This window comes from Artemia franciscana, chromosome 9, assembly GCF_032884065.1.
Source record: "Artemia franciscana chromosome 9, ASM3288406v1, whole genome shotgun sequence".
Lineage (NCBI taxonomy): Eukaryota > Metazoa > Arthropoda > Branchiopoda > Anostraca > Artemiidae > Artemia > Artemia franciscana.
This window is the reverse complement of record NC_088871.1, coordinates 33,284,920-33,310,070: the sequence shown is the minus strand read 5'-3', so window position 1 is coordinate 33,310,070 and position 25,151 is coordinate 33,284,920. Positions and strand designations below refer to the sequence as shown.

The 25,151-nt window shown below is 36.4% G+C and overlaps 2 protein-coding genes and 1 long non-coding RNA gene across 3 annotated transcripts in view; 1 reads left to right on the top strand and 2 right to left on the bottom strand.

The window, feature by feature from the left end:
- LOC136031299 (thimet oligopeptidase-like) overlaps positions 1-13,567 on the bottom strand; it is a 65,390-nt gene extending 51,823 nt beyond the window's left edge. Inside the window, exons 1-3 of the mRNA XM_065710750.1 lie at positions 13,562-13,567; positions 7,168-7,279; positions 266-376 (exon numbers count right to left, since the gene is read on the bottom strand). Coding sequence (XP_065566822.1) covers positions 266-373 — 108 coding nt within the window. The 5' untranslated portion in view covers positions 374-376; positions 7,168-7,279; positions 13,562-13,567. The remainder of the gene's footprint in view (positions 1-265; positions 377-7,167; positions 7,280-13,561) is intronic.
- A 4,266-nt stretch (positions 13,568-17,833) lies between these two features.
- LOC136031300 (uncharacterized) overlaps positions 17,834-25,151 on the bottom strand; it is a 33,406-nt gene continuing 26,088 nt past the window's right edge. The window contains exons 2-3 of the long non-coding RNA XR_010618490.1: positions 21,330-21,437; positions 17,834-18,503 (exon numbers count right to left, since the gene is read on the bottom strand). This is a non-coding gene — a long non-coding RNA (uncharacterized LOC136031300). The remainder of the gene's footprint in view (positions 18,504-21,329; positions 21,438-25,151) is intronic.
- The window catches only part of LOC136031298 (uncharacterized), a gene marked incomplete in the record, with an annotated part of 72,725 nt that continues 68,998 nt past the window's right edge, over positions 21,425-25,151 (top strand). The window contains 1 exon segment of the mRNA XM_065710748.1: positions 21,425-21,501.

The following is a 25,151-nucleotide window of genomic DNA, read 5'->3' as shown; positions in this document are numbered from 1 at the left end:
CTATTGTTTTTGGTAAGCACAAATAGCACTCTACCTCTTTTGGGGATGTGAGAGGGCACCAACTCACAATCATATGTGGTGATTATTATCTATTCAAGCTTAAATTCTCAGAAAAACTGCATTTATTTTTCACTAAATCAGATGAAATGATCTCATGGTTATATTGGGAGCATGCTGAGACAGAAGTATAACAAGAAGCCATTTTTTTGGTTTCCCATTTTCTTATAAGAAAAAAAATACATTGAATTTTTCTGACAAATCTTACCAGAGTTGACTTTGCATGGTTCACTTGAAAGAAAACGGAATTTCTAGAAGGTAGAAGTAGAAATCTTGAGCTAAGTCTTGTGAATCCATTTAAAATACAAGATTGCATCTCCTAGTAGAGTTTAAAAGTATACATCAGATATGAGTTATAAAAAAAAGCATAAAAACTCCATTGTTTGTTAGATTAGCACAACTCATAAACCACAATATCTATACAGTAAATTATAATTGCATGAATACTATGTAAGAATGATATTTTTAATATACTGATCTGAAATATACAATGCTTCTTAAAACCCCAAGACAATCAAGATTCTTATGTAGCCTACATTAGATACAAATATGCCTAAGTGTCCTATTGCAGGGGAGAACTGTTTCTAGTTGGGGGTCATAAATGCAAAGCACTACATTTTAAGGCAAAAAATTTTCTCAAAGAGGGGATTACCATATGGGGTGATCTATAATAGTTTTTCTCTTTTGTTTACAGGTAATAATTATAATCAACTGTTTGTCTTTTAGGTGTTAGCTAATAAGTGACTTTTTTTTAACAAATCATAAGAGCACTGCTCATAATTTCAGCCCCAACTTAACAAAGCTAGTTTGTATTTCCTCCCTTTTGAAAGTAACACTTTTGCTTCTTACAAGTATGCCAAAATTATTGAGTTTAGTGTGGTGTGAATTGTTTCTCAGTTGTAATACTTCGCTCCACATTATTTAGCCATTTTTTTTAATACTTCCAAATTTACCATGTTCATCATGGATAAATAGCTTGAGTGGTCTGAACATGTTTTCTGAATGTACAAAGACCTTTCTCTGGCATAGCTTAACAACATAGTCTGCAAGAAAGAACAGGATCTCACAGACTAAAAAATGAGATCCTAATAGTAGAGCTCAATACTTGAAATTTCCTGCAATGTGGCCAAAGCTAAGTTTAAACAAAGAGGGATAGATAAGGTATGGTGAGCAAGGTATGGTCTATTTTTTAGGTGGTCAAGCTTTCAAACGAGTTTCAAGAAACAATAGTTTGTAGGCTGGCACGTACGCAGGTACCCGAAATTTTGTGAAATTTTTAATTTCCCCATGGTTTCTTGGAATTTCTGGCAAAAGTAGGACATTTATTAAGAATCTAGATACATGTGTGAAGCCTTTTTTGGGGAATTTTACAGAATGCAATTATCTGGTCAAGTCACTGCCCAATTATTAACCCATTTTCCGTCTAACCTTTTACCCTCTTTGAAGTAATTAGCAATTGTACAGTTATTTTGTTTTTGTAAAGAGAGTTTGCTTTCCACAGCAAAATAGAATTATCCTTGATATTAGGGTGTTTACCCCCCTTTTCAGGACAAAGTACAGCTTTTAATGGATCAATTTTGGAAACTATCATTTTTCATTAAAATCTAGGTTTTTACAATAGAAGAACTACCCCCCATAGCACCCATATTGCACTGTTAACCCTAACATATAACCCTTTCATATAACCTTTTCATATATAACATATAACTGTAACCCTTTCAGTGGGATATAATAGATTAATCACTGGTTCTAAGCTGCTATGAACATGACCTGAGCCTAAAATGTACTTTTGAGGCTTTAGTCTTCTTTCCCCCATCTGCTACAATACTACAGATTAAAGTTAATCTGTATTTTCTGAAATACGTGCTTTTTGCATTACTAAATAAAAAAAAAGTGCTACTTTATATCTGTTGTTTTGAAGGTTTTGGGCCCCCTCTGAAAAAAATTCCAACATACATGCCTGTTTGTAGGCCAAGGTTTTATATTATTTTTACAATATTCTTTACCTTCTCTTGATGTGTTATAACAAATTTCTTCTTATTTGTTAAACCATTTATCCACGGCATGCAAGCATAAAAGAACCTGACAAAAAAAACATCTATCCTTGCTGTAAAACATGTGAGCAGGGAGAATACAGTAATCAAATACCTATGATGCAATTGACCCTTGCAGGTCAATTACATCATGTAGGTACACATGAACAGAGCCACTTCTAGACAGAGATCACTAGTTCATCTGTGTGTCATAAATAGTGATTAATATGTAAGTATATATAAAAGAGCTGGGCTAGGATGTTGATGCTACTTGTCATATCCAACCAACTTGCATACTCTACTAGAAATTGATGTGCAGCAGTGTCTACTCTAAACTACAGAAGAATGATCCCCTTGATCATAGTGTTTTAACCACCATGGTTAAACCATGGTGTTTTAACCATGGATCATGGTTAAAACATGGTGTTTTAACCACCATCTCAACAGCAGAGCCAAACAGATCCAACATTGGACATTGTTTGCTCCAAAGTGCAAATAAGGTAATAACTTTTTGAATAGTGTATTACATTGCTTAAAAATCCTTTTAGGTGCCTTAGTAAATACTCATGAGGTTTTAAAAGACAGCTATAAATTGTATGTGCTTAGAATATCTCAACAGGCCCTCTATCAAACGTTTTTGCAATATAAAAAAAAGAAGTCCAATACTGAACCTTTAAATATAAGTGAAAAAAAATTATAAAGAAAAGAATTAAATATTTATTCCCATTAAAATTGTATCCTCACGCCCTCATGCTAGGATATAGCCTCTAGACTGCTCTGCAAAAATAATTGACATTAGGCAGGCCAGGCATAAGTCAGAAATCTGACCTAAGAGCTTAAAAATAATTATGAGACCACACTGGCTAAGCATTTTAAAATACTGAAATAAATAACAAAAAAAAACAAAAGATAATTCCAGCTAAGCAAGATGAATGGTATACAATTTTTTTTTATCTTTGATCTGGTAACCTGGGAAAAAAAAATCAAGAAAAAGTCCTTGAGATAAAATAAATACAAGACAACCTTAAAAAAAAAAAAAACTCCTCAAGCACCAGTGAGATGGCTAATGAATTAGACGACCAGAAACTGGGGAGCTTTTTAAACACAGGAAATAGTTTTATATAAAGCTTTTTGGAGTACTGGTTGCTTAGAAGGTATAGTATTATCTGATATAAATTGTGAAATAGGAGTTTGTAAAAAAAAAATTAATTAGCATATGCAGGATTGTAATTAATAAGCTCCTTGTAAATGTGACTTAAATAATTTCCACAGTATCTCTATCAAGGCAACTTTTTTGTATACAGATTACTTTTTTCACTGGCTAGAATAAACTTTGTTTTGTATGCACAAACACATCATGCTTAATAGAGATATCAGGGAAGCTTATCTATGTTCTACTTTTAATGAAATTAATAATTCTGATCATTTTTATAATAATTTCTTTCCTCAAAACTCATACTTGACAAGCAATATCTGATAATACCAAACCTGGTAAGCAAATAGCATTCCACAAAGCTTTACTTGTTAGGAAGGTAATTGTTTAGTTTCATCACAAGCTGTCTAAACTAGAAACTATGCTGCAAAGCAGCATAGTTTCTATACTTAGCACTTAAAAATGCTAATTCTAGAAGCACATCCATTTCTGGTTGACCCACCTCCTCCATGGAGCAAACTAAAAATGCATAAAGTGGGCAGGGTTTTGAAGCCAAGATAAAAGTTGGGGCTGTACAATATGAATGAAATTATATTTTAAATGCTAACCAGTCATCACTGGTAATTTCTGTATAGTAGGAAGTTTAAATATAATTTAGAAACTCATGCTTCCATTAATGCTAATATCCAAGATTACCTTAAATTACCTTAAATCACATCTTGGAGTGAAATAAGGACTATTGATCCTGTTGAATCATTCCTTGTGATGACAGTTGCATACGTGGTTGATTAAATTCTGGTGCATCCCAGTCAAATCTCCATGGTTTGTCACTCCACTCAGCATCCAGACGGCGTTTAAATACATCTGTTGATTCAGCAGAAACAGTGTTCTTCTTGAGGTTGTTCCAGAGGTTCACAATCCGGTTTGAGAAGAAGCTGCATCTTGGTCCAGTCTTTGCATGAATTTTGCAGATTTGTTTTGGGTGTCCTCGAGTTATGTGGGAGGGGTCAATCTCCAGGAGCTCATTTTCTTGATTGGTAGAGAGGAGTTTATGTGCCTGGATCATATCCCCAAGTTTCCGCCTGTAGACTAAAGAGGGGAAGTTGAGTTCCTTCAGCCGTTCATTGTAGGGCTTATTTTCCATACCGGCAATCAGCTTAGTGGCCCTACACTGGATTTGCTCAAGCACTACCTTACCCTTTTTGAATCAAGGGGTGGCCAGGATGGTCCCCACCTCCAAACACAGTCTTACCAGTCCTTCGTAGAACTTGGTGATTACATGTCTACTTCTGCTGGTAATGCCGTGTTTAATGATACCTAGGGCTCTGCTAACATTGGCTGAGATCTTCTGTGAGTGGGAGCTGAATTTCAACTGGGAGTCTACAATAACTCCAAGGTCTCTCTCCTCCTGAACATACTCCAGTATGTGGTGACATCCGGGGTTTTGGGTCATTAGGTATTGTTGCTGGGGGTTGCTGTGTCCAAAGTGTATGACCTTGCATTTTTCAGCGTTGAATTCCAGCAACCATCTTTTGACCCAGGAGCACATGTGGTTGAGATCATTTTGGAGGGATTGGCGGGCAGAAGGGGTATTGGCAGGACCTATGAGTTTTGAATCATCTGCATAGAGAGTGGTTTTGTTACTGGTGATAAGGACTAGCTCATTTACGTATATATTGAACAGGGTAGGGCCCAGGACACTGCCCTGGGGGACCCCGCTGGTGACATTGACTTCATCAGAGAGTGCGAAACTATTTGGTCCATTGGTCGCTTTCACTTCCTGTGTTCTGTCCCTCAGAAAATCCTCGATCCAACTGATCACTTTTGGACTAAGAGACAGGGTGCATAGCCTGTGAATGAGGTAGCAGTGACAAACCTTGTCAAAAGCTTTGGCTAGATACAGCAGGATTATATCCACTGGTACTCCTTTTTCTATTAGGTCAGTTACAAGACTGTAAGACTCAAGAAGGGTCATTAGGTATTGTTGCTGGGGGTTGCTGTGTCCAAAGTGTATGACCTTGCATTTTTCAGCGTTGAATTCCAGCAACCATCTTTTGACCCAGGAGCACATGTGGTTGAGATCATTTTGGAGGGATTGGCGGGCAGAAGGGGTATTGGCAGGACCTATGAGTTTTGAATCATCTGCATAGAGAGTGGTTTTGTTACTGGTGATAAGGACTAGCTCATTTACGTATATATTGAACAGGGTAGGGCCCAGGACACTGCCCTGGGGGACCCCGCTGGTGACATTGACTTCATCAGAGAGTGCGAAACTATTTGGTCCATTGGTCACTTTCACTTCCTGTGTTCTGTCCCTCAGAAAATCCTCGATCCAACTGATCACTTTTGGACTAAGAGACAGGGTGCATAGCCTGTGAATGAGGTAGCAGTGACAAACCTTGTCAAAAGCTTTGGCTAGATACAGCAGGATTATATCCACTGGTACTCCTTTTTCTATTAGGTCAGTTACAAGACTGTAAGACTCAAGAAGGTTTGTATCCACTGATCTCTTAGAGCGAAAACCATGATGGCTGCTGGTGATGAGTGAGTTAGCCTCAAGATGGTTAATTATGCGTTTGTTCACAATTTTCTCCATGGCCTTGCATGCCACACAAGTAAGGCTGATAGGTCTATAGTTTGCTGCCAAAGTTTTGCTACCCTTCTTATGAATTGGGATGACTATTGCCTTCTTCCAATCCCTTGGAAGCTTCCCTTGTGTTAGCGACAAGTTAAATAATTTTACCAGGGGCATTGAAATAGCAGGGCTTAGTTCCTTCAGCAGTCATGGGCTCAGACCATCATGTCCAGTTGATTTACTGGCATCAAGCTCCTTAAGCTGTTTGGTTACTTCTTTGACTGTGATTGGTGAGTGTAACATTGGGAAGGCAGTGTGAGCCTGTTCTGGTGGTGGGAGGGCTGACTGGAGGTCATCCTTAGAAAACACTGAGGCAAACTGCTTATTAGGAAGGATAGCTTTTTCGAAGGCGCAGGAAGAGACTGAGCTGTTATTCTCCAGGTCCGGTACTGAGTGTCTGCCTGGTTTACGTAGGGAGATATGTTTCCAGAATAGCTTAGGGTTTTCCTTGACATTTTTGGCCAGATATTCTTTGTTGTTTACAGTGAGTTTCCATGTTTCTTTTCTGAGGAGATTCCTGGCGATTTTGTACTTCTTGTATACTGTTGTTGTTTTTTGTTACACAAACTTCTCCCAAAGTTTTTTCTTCCTATTGCATAGTTTCTTGATTTTTGGGGTGAGGAAAGGTAGAGTTTTTGGTCTCTTTTTCCACATCATGCTGGTATGTTTGGCTAGGCTCTCTAGTAGCGTATTTTTTAGGATTAGCCATGAAGCTTCCATTGATCTGAGATCAGAATTTCAAGATTGGCATCTATCAGCTCTTCCCTCATCATCTTGTAATTAGTAAAGGATTGCTTAGTATATTTTGATAGTTTGGAGTTGAGTTGTATAGATGAGAGGACTGGCATGTGGTCACTTGAGCCAATCAGACTGAGAGTCTGTGTCCCAATCACCTTTTCTGGATCATTGGTTATGACTAGGTCGAGTGTTGAAGGATTTTGTCCTGGACGCATTCTTGTGGGCACAGTTACTGTTTGGTACAGAAAATTACCAGCAAGTACTTGAATTAGTGGGTTTTGCTCAAGGCTTGACCTGGTCACACACTGGCCATCCCTCCAGAACACGCTTGGGAGGTTGAAGTCCCCTGTCATGAGCAAAGTTGCCTTTGGGGAGTTGCATAGTATGAATTGCATCATTTCAGCAATTGCTCTTTGAGAGGACAGCTGGCATGGACTACTGGGGCTCCTGTAAATTGAGCTTAGGACAAACATTTTGTTAGGTAGGGACAGGGATACCCAAGTGGCTTCAACCCAAGGTAAGTAAGAATTCAGGACAGAAATTTCTCTTACCTGGAATTCCTTGGAAGCCAGAACAGCAATTCCTCTTCTACTGTTTGGATCGTACAGATTGCTGAAGATGTTGTATCCAGTGGGGCAGATGGAGTCTTCTGTCAGTTGAAATCTGGAATTTTTAGGGCTAATTTCTGTCAGAGTTGCAAAATCTATCTGACTTAATTTGAGCACTATTGCCAGTTCTGGCATCTTATTGGTGATAACATCAACATTAGCTGTCATAATGTTTACTAGGTTTTTGGGTGTGTCTAGGCAACTTTTGGCTATGCACACTATTGTTCTCACAAACGGTTGAAGTGGGTGAGTTACAGCTGAGGTACATGGAGCTGCTGTTGAGGGACAATGCAGAGGTGCATGGGGACATAACTGTTAATTTACTATTTATACTTTCACACACGTTTACTGTTACATAATTATTATCACTCATACATAGACTATTTACAGGGGGGCTGAGACGGTAAGAGGTACTGGTTATTTTTCCATGCTTGAGCAGCCCGCCATCGAAATTGCTCGAGTTTGGCCATTTTTTGTGATTTTTCCTTTTCTGATCACTAGGTCTGTTTCTCTGTTTGCCTGTCTCTTCTTCATCTCCTCCAACAGGGTTTTTCTGGCGTTGTGATCTTCTTTGGAGCTGTCACCATAGAATCAAATTGTGTCTTTGCACTGGTAGGAGACATTCAGGATGAGTTTCTTTTCAGTAAAGCTGGCTACCATGAATAGGACTGGTGGGTATCGCAGTAGTTGTCCAGCCATGGGGGACAAGGCTCATAGTCTCTTCACAGTGAAAACTTTGGTTACTATTTTGTAGGCATCCTGGAAATATTTGGCAAGGAAGTCTTGATCACTTTCTTGGATCAGAACCCCATATCCTACAACGTTGAGTTTGCATCACTGCCTATCTTGCTTGCTTCTGACTGTGCAGCGTATGTGTTCATCTAGTACAATTGATGCAAGCCCTGTCACTTGTGCAGTGATTGCAGAGTCAACAATCACTTTTAACTCACTAACATTGCATTTCATGGCAAGTTCCTCGTGTACTAGATGGTTCAATTTCACTTCAGAGTTTAAATTAGCCAGCTGTTTCTGAACAATTGCATTAGCAGCTGTTGTGACATTGGCCTGTGATGAAATTTGAACTGGCAAATCAGAGCAATTAGTAAAATATTACAAAAGCTAGGCAGTGCAATGTCCAATTTTGCTTACAGGTAATATTACCTAAAGATGCGAAGTATATTAGTCCATGAGCCCTTTGGGCAGCAGGATGAGGTCTGATTGGTTAAGCCTTGTTTGTTATGGTCATGATGTTTCATCATTGCAATCCTATTTTCCACAGAAATTGTAGTTAGTCAAGGGCAAGCTTCTGTGGTGTTAAAAGTTTGAAGGGGGGATATTTCAGTTCTTTTTTACTACTGTATATAGCTAGATTTTGATGATTACATACTGTTTTTATGTCATTATTCATTCATTTTGTGTAACCCCAGCATTTCCTTTGGCTTCAAAACCCTGACCACTTTATGCATTTTTAGTTTCATTGAAGGGGAATTTCTATAATAATGACAAAGAAACAATATGGAATCATGAGAATAATGCTATATACAGTAATATGCATTTTCAACAGCTTGTGGTGAAACTAAAGCTTTACTGTTAGGAATACTCTCATTCTAACTCAACAGCTCCTGAATTGGAACAATCATTCATAAAGAAATAGGATAGAATGAAACTTTAGAATAAAGATCAGGGTATTGAAGATGGGGCAGCCCCTATCATAAACAAAATAATTACTGAGGACCCCTATCATGCTGCAAATTATAAAGTATAAATTTATTGTTTAATTTTATCCAAACCTATATATATGGAACCTATGGAGGGGGGGGGTGTATATACAAGTAAAACAACTATTATATTTGGAAAGGTCATCGAATAGTATGGTTACCATGTCTCTGTATCACTTATGCAGTTGTATAAAAATTCAGCCTATTTGAAGCACCATAGGCCTAACAACAATTGAATTAAAAAAACAAACAAAAAAAACAAGCTTTTTTTTTCAAATGAAGGGATGAAGCAACAATAAAACTCAAAACAAACAGAAATTATTCTATATATGCAGGGGTTGTCCAACCCCCTCCTCAATACCTTGCTCTTCATACTGAAGTTCTTAGCAAAAAACAAAAAAAAACTTCAAATTCTTATGAAACATCCCTTGTGTTTCAGGAGTTGTTCTTCAAAAATTGGGATAAACAGTCAAACTTTAGCATAAAGAGCAAGGTATTGAGGAGGAGGGAAGCCCCTTCATATAGGCAAAATAAATTCTAGTCCATTGACTTCTTGCTATCTTGGAAAGTTGTTGGGCTAGAGAATTGAAGCTTTCAGGGATGTGTCTACAGGCTAAAGTATATCCCGGGAAGTTATTTTGAGGTCCCTAACTATGCCCCTTCCCCCTTCTCTATATAACGCAGTTTTTTTGTGCATTACAGTTTATATTTTGGTCAAATTTGATCCTATATTACTATTAAAAGTGTAAATCCTTGCTTACCTTAGAAAAATTCAACTTTTCACTGTTTTTTAAGCTACTATATTCCATAATTAGTTCGCCGGCATTGAAAAACAATTATTACCTTTTATGGTATAGTTCAAAATAAAATGTAGGCATTTAAATTCACCCTGTTTGAAACTCTTATCTTTAAATGGCTTTTCACAGGGGTAATACAGATAAGACATTCAACTTTTAAGGGGCTTCTCACTCAAAATTATGATTCATTGCTACAATTGGGTAAGGTTTATGTTATATGTGTGTCAATAATGTTTATTTTGTAAATCATAACAGCATAGAGAAAGTCAATTTCTTCAAGAAGGCCCAATTTATGATTCTTAGAAACCTGAAGAGAGGCAAAACAGAAATTTAGTGGGAAAAATAAGCACAAGTCCTAAATACATGATTGACATAACCGTAATGGATACACTCTCTTTGGGGGAGTTTGGGGCGGGTTAATTTGAAAAAATTAGAAAGATGTATTTGTAACTTACAAATGGGTGATCAGATCTTAATGAAGTTGTATATTTAGAAGGACCGTGTGCTTCAGAGCTCTTATTTTAAATCCTGACCAGATCCAGTGACATTGAGGGGAGTTGGATGGGGAAACCGCAAATCTTGGAAGACGTGAAAATTGAGGCATCTTTATCTTGCAAATGGGTGGTCGGATCTTAATGAAACTTGATATATAGAAAGATCTTATGTCTGAGATGCTTAATATAGATGCTTATACAGAAATTACTCTGTATATGAAAAGGGTTTTCCTCCTCAACGCCCTGCTTTTTATGCTAAAGTTTGACACTTTCTGTTAACTTTACTCTTTAAAACAGTAAAAAACTTTAGCATAAAGAGTGAGGTGTTGAGAAGGAAAAGGCCCTTTCATATATGGAGTAATTTCTGTTCATTTTAAGTTTTAATGTCACTCCTTACTTTCAGTTTTAAATACTTGTTTTTTTTATTTAATTTATACCATAGTTTTATAAATATATATTTAAAATTATCAAAAGGAAAAAAAAAAAATAAGCCCTCAATAAACATTAATTCAGCACAACTATCCAGAAAAGAAGTTTTACAAAGGAAAGTAAAGAACCATATTAAACATAAGACAAGCTTCAGCACATTAATATAATATTTAAAGCTCAATGTTTTGTGAGAAACCAGGAAAGGAAAATATATAATTAATGAAAAAAATCAAATAGTTGAGAAAATGAGAATTTTGCCAGCCAGTAGCAAAATAAGAAGACGAAAATCAAGCAAATATTTTGACAATGACCTCTGAATAATGGAAGTGTTTTCAAATAAAATGAAGTGGTGAGGGTTATTGTGCAAGTGTTGGGCCAAGGCAGAATCAAAATACTCGGGCCTTTGGTGCAAACTATGACTTTGTTGATTGAATATTTGTGTTTCAACAATCCCTTCTCCCAATTGTTGGTGTTTTACCAATATAGAAGATTTAGAAATGTTACACATACCTTAAAATTTGAAAACTGGTATTTTTCACATTTCTAAATCTCTTTCAAAGGGTGGTATCCAGGAAATTTCCAAGGGGGAAGGGACATTAAAGATTTTTTTGAGAAATCTTTATAAAACAAAACCTATGAAATGCATGAAAGACTTGTTTATATTCATTTTGTTATGTTTTTACAAGTTGGAGAAAGGTTTCGGACATACCCTTTAGCGCTCCTGGATACTGCTTGTTTTTTCCTAGCCTATTTGAATTTAATGGGAAAATATTGTATTAATTTTCTCACAATCTCCCACATATTTACATTCTCATTAAAACAAACAGTCTTCTCAAACAGTCATTTGCACCAAAGGCCCAAGAATTTTTATTCTGCCTTGGCCCAACACTTGCACAATAACCCTCACCACTTCATTTTATTTGAAAACACTTCCATTATTCAGAGGTCATTGTCAAAATATTTGCTTGATTTTTGTCTTCTTATTTTGCTACTGGCTGACAAAATTCTCATTTTCTCAACTATTTGATTTTTTTCACTAATTATATATTTTCCTTTCCTGGTTTCTCACAAAACATTGAGCTTTAAATATTATAGGAATGTTTTGAAGCTTGTCTTAAGTTTAATATGGTTCTTTACTTTCCTTTGTAAAACTTCTTTTCTGGATAGTTGTGCTGAATTAATGTTTATTGAGGGCTTATTTTTGGTTTCCTTTTGATAATTTTAAATATATATTTACAAAACTATGGTATAAATTAAATAAAAAAAACAAGTATTTTTAACTGAATGTAAGGAGCAACATTAAAACTTAAAATGAACAGAAATTACTCCATATATGAAAGGGCCTTTTCCTCCTCAACACCCCACTCTTTACACTAAAGTTTTTTACTGTTTTAAAGAGTAAGGTTAACAGAAAAAGTCAAACTTTAGCATAAAAAGTGGGGTGTTGAGGAGGAAAACCCCTTTCATATACAGAGTAATTTCTGTATAAGCATCTATATTAAGCATCTCAGACATAAGATCTTTCTATATATCAAGTTTCATTAAGATCCGACCACCCATTTGCAAGATAAAGATGCCTCAATTTTTATGTCTTCCAAGATTTCCCCATCCAACTTCCCTCAATGTCACTGGATCTGGTCAGGATTTAAAATAAGAGCTCTGAAGCACACAATCCTTCTAAATATCAAACATCATTAAGATTTGATCACCAATTTGTAGGCTACAAATACATCTTTCTAATTTTTTTTCAAATTAACCCCCCCCCTAATCTCCCCCAAAGAGAGCATATCCATTACGGTTATGTCAATCATGTAGTTAGGACTTGTGCTTATTTTTCCCACTAAATTTCTGTTTTGCCTCTCTTCAGGTTTCTAAGAATCATTATTGGGCCTTCTTGAAGAAATTGACTTTCTCTATGCTGTTATGATTTACAAAATAAACATTACTGACATATACATAACATAAACCTTACTCAATTGTAGCAACAAATCATAATTTTGAGTGATAATGCACAAAAAACTGCATTATATAGAGGAGGGGGAAGGGGTATAGTTAGGGACCTCAAAATAACTTCCTGGGATATACTTTAGCCTGTAGACACATCCCTGAAAGTTTCAATTCTCTAGCCCAACAACTTTCCAAGATAGCAAGAAGTCAATGGACTAGAATTTTACCCAATTTTAACACAATTCTGGTATAACTGACTTGCCTTGCATGAAAAATTCTCTCCTCTTATGGGAAACTCTTCTCCAGAGATCCCTCCCACATAAAAAAACACCCCCTATCCCATCAAACTCCCCCTAAACAATTCTATCCTTGCTGAAAATTCCCCCCTCCCCAATCCATAAAATTTCTTGAAGAGAATTCAGGCTGAAAAGTTCTCCTTAGTAGGCTATACTTTCATTGGAAAAACACATTAGCCTAATTTCTAATTGTTTTTCTGTTTAACCTACTCTTGAAATCCCCTATTTTGTGGAAATTTTTCCCCAGAAATCTAAACTTGCTTGATTATTTTCCTAGAAAATTCCCTCAGAAAATCTTCATGTGTAAAAATGAGTTGGCAAGGAGGAGGTAAGACAGATAAAAAGAATTTTGAATAGAAACATCAAATCCCCCCATGTAAAATACCCTAGGCTATAAGCTTATGTCAATTGACAACCTAAACAGTCATTTTGCAATATACACAAGTAATCCATAAAAGTGCCCACTTGTCCAGTCAAATTAGCTAGTAACCAATCAATAAACTTGTCAAGCCTAAAAAATATTCCTGCCCTATGTTAAAGCACAAATGATTTCCTATGGTTCAGAACCCTATTTTCTTTCCTTTACAATTAAAAAATACGCCACTTAGGTTCTACTGCAATCCTACAGCAGTAAAAAAGTTTTGTTTTTAGACTACCTTAGACAGAACTATCTGCTATAAATTTTGTTTCCTTTCTTCTTTTATTTGTTACTGACTGCGTATGTGGGCATCTCTAAGAATAAACCTTTCAGAAAGCTTGTGATAAATAGATGGCAAAAGCCAAAGATGATTTTTTGATCTTGCCTATTTGTACAACACGATTCTTGTAGAACGGCTCATTGTTATTTAATTACTTGTACTAAACATTCATAAATATGTACATATTTATTCCATAGCTCTGAAGTCTGAAAAATCAGCTCATTCAGTTTTCATTGCTATTATCTTTTTTTCCGTTTTCTTTTTAAGTCAATTCGATGGGGGCCAGATAAAGTAGCTTTTTGTTCAATACTGATGGACCGCTGATGAAAACGTGACTTGATCATGATATCATTTTTGGGGTGCAAAAGGAATTTTATTGGCCTAGGATTCTGACAAGAGTAGAACAGTAAATGGAGGTTGGTTTTATAGCAGACCTTCATTGAATAACGGTCGTACTGAACAAAATTTCATATTGGACCTAATAAAGATTTTGTTTATTATCAAAACGAGGACAAATATAAAGCAAAATGACAATAAAATGTTGTTTAATAGAAGAACGGCCAAAAGTGATCCTCCTTGGTAGGTAAATACGTAAAATGGAGGTCCTCAGAACAGCACATCCAAACCCCAGTTTGGAAGGATAAGGTGGCAGTTTCCATCATTTCTCACATAGCTTTTTAACAGGAAATTAGTAAATATTCAGTTACATAGGCAGATGTAGACGAACTAAACCAAGTGACAGAACTTGGCTTTTTAACAAAGCTTCACACAAGTCACTTGCAACTGGTCGCAGTTACAGTCACAGAAGTAATGGAAAACAGTGGTCCTGAAACTATAAGTTAATATCCGTAGTTATTTTTAAGAAATTGCAGATTCCCCTTATTACTAGCCTGGCAGGAAATTCTGTACTTTGATTTATTCCAGCATCCTCCCTAACCTACACTAAAATTTCACCATAAGACCCATAACTTTTTCGGACACACCCAAAATCAATAATTCCCCTTTATTCAATGGTAAATCCTACAGGTAACAAACGAACAAATTGTATAGATTACAAACCTTGTCCCGAGGCTCTGGGGAGCAAATTTTCAACGACAGATCTATTAGACCTTTTGACTACTTTGAACAAATTTGTATCAAAGTTTCGATTATTACGGAAAACGAAACATGAATATTTTAAAAACGAATTTCAAACAAACGATGGAAACCCAGTTAAGACTGGGGAGGTCTTATCTGTATTATATGGTCGGGGAATGAGAATTTAAGCCGAATAAGTGGGAAAGGGGATGGCTGCCCTCCAATCGCTTTTTAATGTACACTTCAGCATGCTTTGAAAATTTCATCTTAGTACTCTCAGCTGTCCTTGAGATATTTCTGACGTGTCCTTTCAACAACCAGCATGCACATAGTATGTTGGGATTTTGTTTCACATCCCTCTCGACATTTTCTGAAAGTAGTCGCCAGTAAAAGTGTTCCCATCCACTTCAGTCATAGTCACAAGCACTCAAAGTCACAAATTAGTTACAGTTGCAGTTCCAACTAGTTGCAGCTGCAGTAGTAGTAGCAGTAGTTGTGGCCCTGAAAATTTTAGGTTAATACCCTTAGCCGTTCTTAAGACTTTGTAGACAAACCTATTTCTAATCTGGCAGCAGAGAGTGTCATTCGGTTTTGTTGAACATCCCTCTCGAAACTCCCTAAACTCTCACATTAATATCCTTAGCTTTTTCAGACACAGTCTGAATCAATTATTAATTCTGTCCTTATAATAAATCGTGTATGCAAACAATGGGCAAGTTCCATAATTTATAACCCATGCTCTTGGTGATTTTGGGACTTAACATCCCCGGAGACATAATTATTAGACCTTGCAACTTTTTTGATCAACTCACTTTTTTCAAAATTGTTATCCTTGTTGCGGGGGGGTGGGGGGGTATCTATATAAAGCAATATTGGGAGGGACTCAATCAACGTGGCCTTTCTTCTACTCATTATCCTGTCAGATAACTGGATACAATATATAAAATTTGGAAAACCCAGATATTTGGCTAAATCTATTTCTAATAGACCTCCAGAAAGCTTTTGATCTAATTAACCACAATGTTTTAGTTGAAAAACTCCTAAAAGAATTTCATGTTAACCCAAACCTTATTAGAATAATAGCGTCTTTCCTTTCCAGTAGAACTCAATGTGCAAAGTATAAAATTGTCTATTCAGGTCTCCTTCCACTTTACTGTGGTATGCCTTAGGGTACCCTCCTTGGCCCGCTCCTGTTTCTGATTATGATAAATGGACTTGCTATTGAACACCCTGACGGCTGGAAATTTGTCGACGACATGTTCTTACTGGAAAAATGCCGAAAAAATTTGAAGAGCTCAGCCATGGAAATCATTGAAGATGTTTCCAGTGACGCTGCCCAGGCTGACATGCCTGTGAATGCTAAAAAGTCAAATATCATCACTATCAATTTCTTGAAAAGTATACCTTCGTTCAAGCAACCAATCTCTCCGGAGATGTCCGTCCAGCTGTGCAGACTCCTCGGTATCACTATCTCGAGTGATCTGAAGCGGGAGGTACACTTTACTAACATTACAAAGCAAGCTAATTTGGTACTTTCTACGCTTAAATTTTTCTTCAAGTTTTCTTGTCCTGCTCCCCACCTTTTAAGAATTTATACAAATTTCATACGCCCTGTTCTTGAATATTCTTGCTCCGTTTGGCATTTTAGCTTCACTACTTCCCAATCACATTCAATAGAGTCAGTCCAGAAGCGAGCATTAAGAATTATCTATGGTCAAGGTAAACTCCCATATCAATTTCTTCTTAAGCATTTCCAGATCACTACCCTATCAGAGAGAAGAACCCTCCAGTGTACTCGGTTTGACGATAAAGCCATGACAAACCCCCGTTTCCAAGATTTATTTCCTCCTCCCTTCCAACCTTTAAGATCCCGACCTCAAAGACCCAATTCCCAGAAAGTTCCAACCCTTCAACCTCTCCCACTAATCAACGAGAGATACAGGAAGAGCTTCATTCCTGCATTTGTAAACATTATTAATCAGTGAATTTGTTGTATTGACTCAGCTTTTTAGTTGATGGTCGGTTTTTTTAATCTGACAAGTGTCTGTCTGACACTGTGTGTCTGTGTCTGTGTTTTTCCCTTTTTTTATTTGACAAGTTTTATCTGACTGTAATGCCTGACGTAAAGCACTAATTCGGCGCCACGCGCTGTTAAAGTCGTTTTTAAACTAAAAGTCTCTCTCTCTCTCTCTCTCTCTCTCTCTCTCTCTCTCTCTCTCTCTCTCTCTCTCTCTCTCTCTCTCTCTCTCTCTCTCTCTTTTTTACATAACATAAAGTATCCCATGAAAACCAAACGCACTCGTTTCTATTTACAAATGATACAGTTTTCCTCCGTTTTTGTTGAAATGTGTTACTACTATTCTTTAGCTCCTTATTACTTTTTGTCCACGAGCTTTAGTCAGCCAAAATATTCCAACCCTGTTGGGTATAAAATTAAGGCATATAAAAAGAAGGCACATAAACCCCGAAATGAGAAATGGCTTGGGTTTAGTTTTTAGCATAAGTTAATTATTCCAAAGAATACATAATGTTAAAGTCACAGATGCATGAGCTATCATCAGTTTTTCATACTAGTGACAGTTTTTAATCCAGGTATGCGTAATCAGAAATTTATACCCCGTTAGGTATAAAAGTAAGGCACACAAAAAGAAGACTGGGTGCCTTTGAATTCCTCAATCCCAGATCAATTTTAATTTTTACGCCATTTGCTATATTTTCTACAATAATCGCATGCTTCTTATATTTCTCTCAAGTTCCCTCCCCCTTTTAGGAATAATTTCTCTGTATATGGCTGATCCAGTGGTGTCAGTTCATTGTGAACTAAGGGGGGGGGACTAAAAAACCTCTGTGGGCCACCTTAAGGTGGCCAGCTCATAGTTGTTTAAGAGCAATATTTCTTCACAGTGGTTACCACAGGCCTCTCCCAAAATTGACTAATAGTAGTAAGAAGCAGTTTAAAAGTATTTAATAAATACAGAAAAAACTATAGTTTAAAGCAACTTACAGATTTGTTGCAACACTGGGAATCAACAAGGTCTCATTTTTCCAAAAACATCAACCATTGCATCGAAGTCTAACTATGTCACAGGAGTCTTTTCACTAAACATCAACATCAGATCGCTGAGCCTTTCGTCACCTAATGTTGATCTTAAATAGAAGTTCGGCAAATCAACATCTAATACAGAGATTAACTCTAACAGTTAAAGAGCATTCATGAAGCTGCTTTCAAACTCAGCACAATATGTCTATCACAAGGAAATTATCCCTTCTGAAAGCATCTTTAGTTGTTTCTTTCACTTCAGCAAAATTGCTTTTTCCCGAAGTTGACATGGTTACAAAATCATGCAAGCGGGAAGGTACTTCCTATGCACGCTTTGATCTTTTACATGAAGAATCAGAATTCCGAAAATTTTGTAAAAAGTCTTCAGTGAGGCCGTACTCACGAGAAAATTCTTTTGCTTCGTGAAAGGTTTCATCAAAAGCTTTGTCAAGTCACATGCCTATAATTTTCATCTTGTGTACAATAAGACCAGTAGCTCTAGAGAAAACTAGGTGTACTACCTGCAGCTACTCAGACGGAGAGTTCGCGGCACATAAAAAATATTCTGCTTGAGGAATGTAAACATAGATTCAAATATCTGAAGTCTGGCTGCAAGTTCGTGGGCCTGAGCTGCCTATTCCTCATTACTAGATGTGTTGTAATTGGTAAAACGGCCAAAACACAGTTGCATTTATTCAGTACTTTGTTCACTGATCTATATCAGTAAGCCCATCTTGTAGTAGATGGTTTCTCCAGCTGAAGAACAGTTATGCCAACGGCTTTCTGAACATTAATAAACAATTGGTAGCATATATTACTATTCATGATAAGACAATTCAGCTCTTGAAGAATTAAGAAGAAAGAAGCCATTCATCTCAAGTTCTGAATGCAATTACCCAAGGTTGAATCTATGAGTATGGCAGTGAATGTAGATTACATGCACTAAAATTGCTTTAATACCGACTTGCACACCTGAAAAGTAGCCACTCATGGCACTGGCTTAGCATTTTTATAGGAAAATTGAGAAAACAACGAATTCCCCCCTCTGGATGTATATCAATTTATAAGTCTGAGTTTTCCTTTCAATGCTAAGGTTATTTTTTTATAGCTCTAATTTGTTTTTGTTTTTTTATGTTTTTCTCGTATCTTTTATAAGTTGGTTCAAGCTAAGTCTCCTCCCCTCTCCCCTATTGATAAAGCCTTTCGGTTTTGAAGTTGAAATATTTTGTCTTAGATTTTTGGTACAATTTCTTTTTAACTGTTCTATTAACAAATCTTGTCCTTTCTTTATTTTCTTATTTTTTTATAATCTTTGGTGTACAAAATTAGTTACTGTCCTTCAAGAATTTTATCGACTCTTTGGACTGTCCTCTTGTACAATATTTTTTTTCTTATTTTTCCTGAAATCATAAAAAAATAGTTGGTCTAAAATTCACACTTTGATATTCTAAAAAAAAAAAACAGGAAGTTAATTTAAAGACAATTTAAGAAACTAAGTTCATGGAATAACCATTTTGAATGAAATAAATTTGAAATTTAACTTGTTAACTGGCAGTAAAGAAGAAAAGCCGCAAGGAACTTGCAAAATACAGGGCAGTCTGGTGTCCATTAACATTAATACATCTATGGCTACTAGGAATGCAAAAAGTCCCTCTTAGTATAATTCGATGTTCTATTCACAAAGTCCAGAAACAGAGAATACTTGAGCCACACACGACTAAGAAAAGATTCAAAACAGATTCAAGAACAGGCTTAAAGAAGTATAGAGTACATAATGCGTATACATAGAGAAGATCACTGTTCCAGAATCACGGAACCGACATGTACAGTTTTATCACGGATTATGGGTCATCTTATTTTACTGTAATGAAAGTTGGGTACCGTGACTGTGACAACAACGCAATAAGAATGTGTTGTCAAATATGAAATAGGAAAATCAAATAAATACGTTTGGGAAGAAAGCTCACAATAGATTGTTGTGAAGTGCAGCTCTATTAGAAACGGATTTGTTTATTTGAAAACATTTTTTTACTTAATTTTTTTCGCATTTCAAGTCAAAGTAATATAAATTGTGACTACTAATTGGGTCCCCTCGTAAAATCAAGGTGCGTACAGCCCCAGAAAGCCCTTCCCCAAATAACACCAGTTACTACTTCTTCTATGCATAGGAGATTGAATAAATAAAAAAAAACACGTTTTTTAACTGCAAGTAAGAACCAACATTAAAACCCAAATTAAAAAAAATTTATTCCGTATATAAAGGATTGCCCCTCTCCTCGATACTTTGCTCTTTGCGCTAAAGTTTTTCTTCTAGCACTTTAAAAAAAGTTTTTTATTCCAACAAAACAAACAACCCTTCTGTTTCATGAGTCCTTCTTAGGAAATTGGGACAAACAGTCAAACTTTTGCGTTAAGAGCGAGGTATTCAGGAGTGGGGGAAATACGGAATAATTTCTCTTCGTTTTGAGTTTAAATATTGCTTCTTACTTTCAGTCAAAAAATGTGTTTTTTTCAACATTTATTTTCTGATCGTTTTTCAAATAATGCCTGCAAATCAAGCTCCTTCATAAAAATTACCACCCGTTGCGGAAATTTCTCCGTAGAAAGTTCCTTCCATGTAAAAAACCCCTCCTCCCACGTGAAATTCCCTTAAGAGAATTCCACCATACAATTCTATACGTAAACAATGGGTATAACTTACAGCCCTTTTTCAGGGCTACGATGGGTCAAATTATCCCCATAGGGAGATTTATTGAACCTTTCAGCAATACTGAAGAAAATGGGTCTCAGTATTTTATTTCCTATCAAATGAGTCCTTTCCCGATCTTCTAAGGATCATTGGTTCGTTATGATCACCTATGAGAGAAAAAATAAATAAACACGCATCCGTAATTTTTTTTTCTGGTAAAAATGAAAATATCTGATTTTTGTATATAGGAGCTTGAAATAACTACATTAAGGTTTTCTAATACGCTGAATCTAACGGTTTGATTTTCATTATGACTCCTTGACTTTTAAGAAGTTTTTCTACTCTTTCTCAAAAATCAGGGAAATTTTCTCAGGTTTGTTGCTTTTGATAGGTATCATATATTTAGAATCAGCATAATAAACCTATTCTTTTGATGTATCTATTGATATCAAAATTCAGCATGTTAAAGTTTCGGTATCTATTAAGCTGCGTCTCTCCTTACTTACAGTTCATTACCAGGAGCTGTTTTACAGACAACTTGTATAACTTACAGCCCTTATTTTAGGGGCTGGGGGGATATGTCATCCCAGAAGGCATAGTTATTTGGAACAAAATGGCTACTTAAAATTTTGATCAAACGTCTTTGGAGGGGAAGAGGCTGAAAGACATTCAAGGGGTTTTGCCCTTCAACTACTTTTTACTATCTTCCTCAACATGACCTGAAATTTCAACTCAATACCCTTAACCGTTCTTAAGATATTACAGATACGCTTTTTTGATAGACTGGACGCCCACAATGTCTTTTTATTTAATGTTCACCTTAATACCCTTGGCATTTTCAAACACACCCAGAATCGAACATTCCCCTCTTCCTAATGATAAATCTTGCATGTAAACAGTAGGTAAAATGAATAACTTACAATCCTTCACCGAGGCCGTGGGGGGGGGGGACGGCAAACTTAGAGGCACAGCTGTTAGACCTTTTGGCTGTTTAATGTCACAGTTTGGCCGTCGACCCAAAGACTGTCCTGAAGAAGAAGAAGAAAATGAACCAAAAATTAGCATAAGAGGGTCAATCTTGAATTAGCTTTGGTAAGTTCATCATTCTTGGCAGACCTCATGAAAATCAGCTGCAATAGATTAGGCATGAATAGCGTGTTATTAAAAATTTTCCCTATCTGCTGTGGATTTTAATAGCCTAGGACAATCTTATTTTGACTCCCAACCATTCAAGCAAACAACCAGTAGCTTAACAAGGGGTATGAATCAAGTCGAGTGGCTTTTGAATATTTTTGGAATACCAAAAATACTTGGTCAGTTCTCATCAGCTGTCCTGGAAAAGATCCAAAGATATGCCATCAAACTTCTTCCTGGTTTTAAAGACTTGAGCTTTGAAGAACAACTGTTGAAACTGAAAATACCCACCCTCAAGTAGGCCTATAGACAAATGAGCAGAGATCAGATACAGCTGATATAGATCAGCTGTAAAAAGTAAAGCACAACTTGGAGAAACTGTCTTTACATAAGAATTTTTACCCTTCAAAAATAAATACCACCAATGAACACCAGGAAAAAAAAGTCAAGCAGTAAATAAATCAAAGGCCAATTTTTGGAGTGGCTGACTGGAAATCACTCCCAGAAATAGTTGTGAAATCTGAAACCTTAAATAGCCTAGTTTAAAAAATGGCCCAGATTGATTTAGAGAGAACATTTTCACACACACAACCCATAGACTCGTCTAAAGGTGACCCTTACCCTTGGTTTAAATTATAGGATCCAGATAGTTATTGACTCAGAGGAACATGAGTTTGATGAACCAACTGATAGCCATCTAGAGGGTGCTGAAACAGGGATGTGTCTCTAATGGCACTGATGATCCTGTAAGTTAAAGTATAAGTTCTTCTGTTCTCAGTTTGTACAATGGATAAGATCTTTAACTCTGTCATTTGATATTTTCTGTTATGTGTGTATTGCTGGGCTATTTAAAATATTAGTCATTTACTCATAGATTAAGCAAATTAATGTCTACATTGGCTTTGATTATCATTATCTCTGCCTACACAATAAGGAAGGCCCCCACCTCCATTCATGCTGGCCAGTAAACTTATATCAGACAAGTGGCAAGTATATAAAGGGGTCTACACATTATGATATGAACACTACAAAGTAAACCATACACACAATTTCATTGATCCTGACAGATGTCAACACACACAAACAATTCAAAGTACTTGGTATCTGGCTAAACAGTGTAATAACCACAGTTTAGGATCAGATGTTCATTGTCTTGACTCCCATTTATTTAAACAGATAAAACAATTTGTTTTATGTTTCAAGACACTGTTTCATTTGGTTTCAGCATAGACGAGTACTTTACCTGCCAGCCATAGTGACTTTTCTACCTACATTCTTTTTTTTCATGAACTCTGATAATCTCTTTTCCATGCATTGCCTTGGGATAAAGCTGGCTGAATTAATCTGGGAGTTTTGCTCATAAGTGGTTGAGTCAGCAATGCCTATCCACTTATTAGAGTGCTCTTATATTCTGAGATACCAAGAAAAGGACCTAAGTCAGCTGCTTTTTGTATGATTCTTTTTGCAATGTCTACTGCCATTTTGTATGTGTCCATTTGATTATGTGAAGTTCACATTTTATGTACAGAGCTGAAAGATGTGTAGCTGCAGAAGACTAAGGAGCTCAATGGGTAACATCTGGGCCTGTTGCTGATGGTTTCCAGTTGTGTAGCTCAACATGTCAAGCTGTAGTAGTTGCTGATGATGAGGTGGTTTCTGCCCTACAATTGACAAAGGTCTATGCCAATGGTTACCTATAGACTGTGAGGTTATAGAGAGGAAAGAAAGTATTCTTTTTGGTTCATATTTCCAGCACAATTCATAGTTCTTCAATTTCATTGTTCATTCAAGACCAACAAGCCACAATTTGAGCTCTCTGTTTGTTTTTATAATGCCTGTATGGGATGTGTGCAGCTGCTGGAGAATGTTGGCTGGTTGGCTAGAGGGATCAATATTTGGTCAGCCTCCAAGATGACACCAGTGACAACTACTAGCTCTTTTTTTTTTAATTTCAGTATGGTATAACATATCTTGGACAAGATTTTGTGAGAGTTGGCCACCTGTCCTAGATAATTTTGATGATAGTTTATACAGTTGAATATTGCTAATTTTCCTTTTAGATTTGCCTCATTTTTCTATCACTAAAAGGCATGTGCTTCACAACTGACTTGCTCAAAATTCAATCTCAATTTAAAAATTGTCATTTTCTTCAGATAAGCGCAGTCTTGATAGGGTATTGGCAAACCTCTAAATTGTATGTCTGTATCTGAATCATCATCCTTTGAACCCTCAGTAGTGCACAAGACAAGGACTTTGACCTAGTTGTTTCTAGGGCTTGTGATCTTTGTTTAAACTTAATTTTTTGACCAAGTGGTATACCCTGCTTTGGGTTCTTATATTTTACCTGCCAAAAACTCATTTATACCAAATTATGCTTTGATACAAGCTGCTGTGCAAGCTCAAAGTCATACAAAATACTGTTTGTCAGGTATGTGTTTTGTTTTTCAGCATCCTTAATAGAATTAGAGCCCTTTATTTTCAATTAGTGACTTCAAAATTGCATAAGTACTGACTTTGGTGGAAGTCTAACATCAAGCAAATGAAAAGTGTACTTATTGCCTTTTGTTTAAACATTTCTTGACCACTTAATGCTTTTCCCTGAATGATCTCTTAACAGAAGCAAGTTGAAAGGGGTACAAAATATCTACAATTATAATGATGGATGAGGTGAGGGATGGGGAAGGGAGTTGCTTCCAAGTACTGCCTTAGTTGTCCCAATTAGCCTGAATAAATATAAGTTCTTCAGTTGTTAAATTATGACACATAACAGTAATTTGTTTTTACAAAATCATATATGAAATATGTACTAATCATGTTTTGGTATAAGACAGTCATCTGCTCATGTGAAGCTAGTTCCAAAATGATCATTTAACAGTGAGTCAAAAGAGGTGCAGTGTGTTCATACATATGCTGTTGAAGGGGGAGAGGATAGGGCTCCTGGATTTTACTTTGCTTTCCACACTTATGTAGATAAAAATCTGTGTATGATCCTGATGTCAGCAATAAATACAAGTTTGCCATTTTACTAAAGTTTGATTATTAAGCTCCAGTATGAAATGGTCAGTTTGAGTAACTTGAATCCCTTGCCCAGGGACAAGGGCCCCAATGAATGTAATTGTTTTCTCAAAGCCAGAAATGTTAAGTTTTATGGAAATTAGTTGCCAGGTTTGAAAAATGTGATCACCTCAGTTTTTTTTTTATTCAGACACTCATCTGATTTTTTGAAAACACACCATACATGAACCTTGAGCAATCACCATGCCAATATTGTTGCAATTTTTGCAACAATATTGGCATATTGTTGTGTTTTTTTTATTCTTCTATTTTTGTGAACTTGAGTGGAAGGGAAGGAATTGAAGGTGGCTTGGGTTTCAGTATCCTGTAACTCTGTAAAATATAATGTTGGCTTACCTGTTTGTGTCAAGGTATAACCTGCCCATCTCTTACTAAAATCAGTCTATGAAGCTTTTGTTGTAAAATAAGATATAACCATGATTTTGTGCTCTTCCCCTGGTGACTGTTTGTATCCTGCAAACTCTGGAGGCTTTTTTTGTACCTTTCCACTGTTCTGATTAAAAGGCCTATCTTAAAATTTCCATCTGATGTTT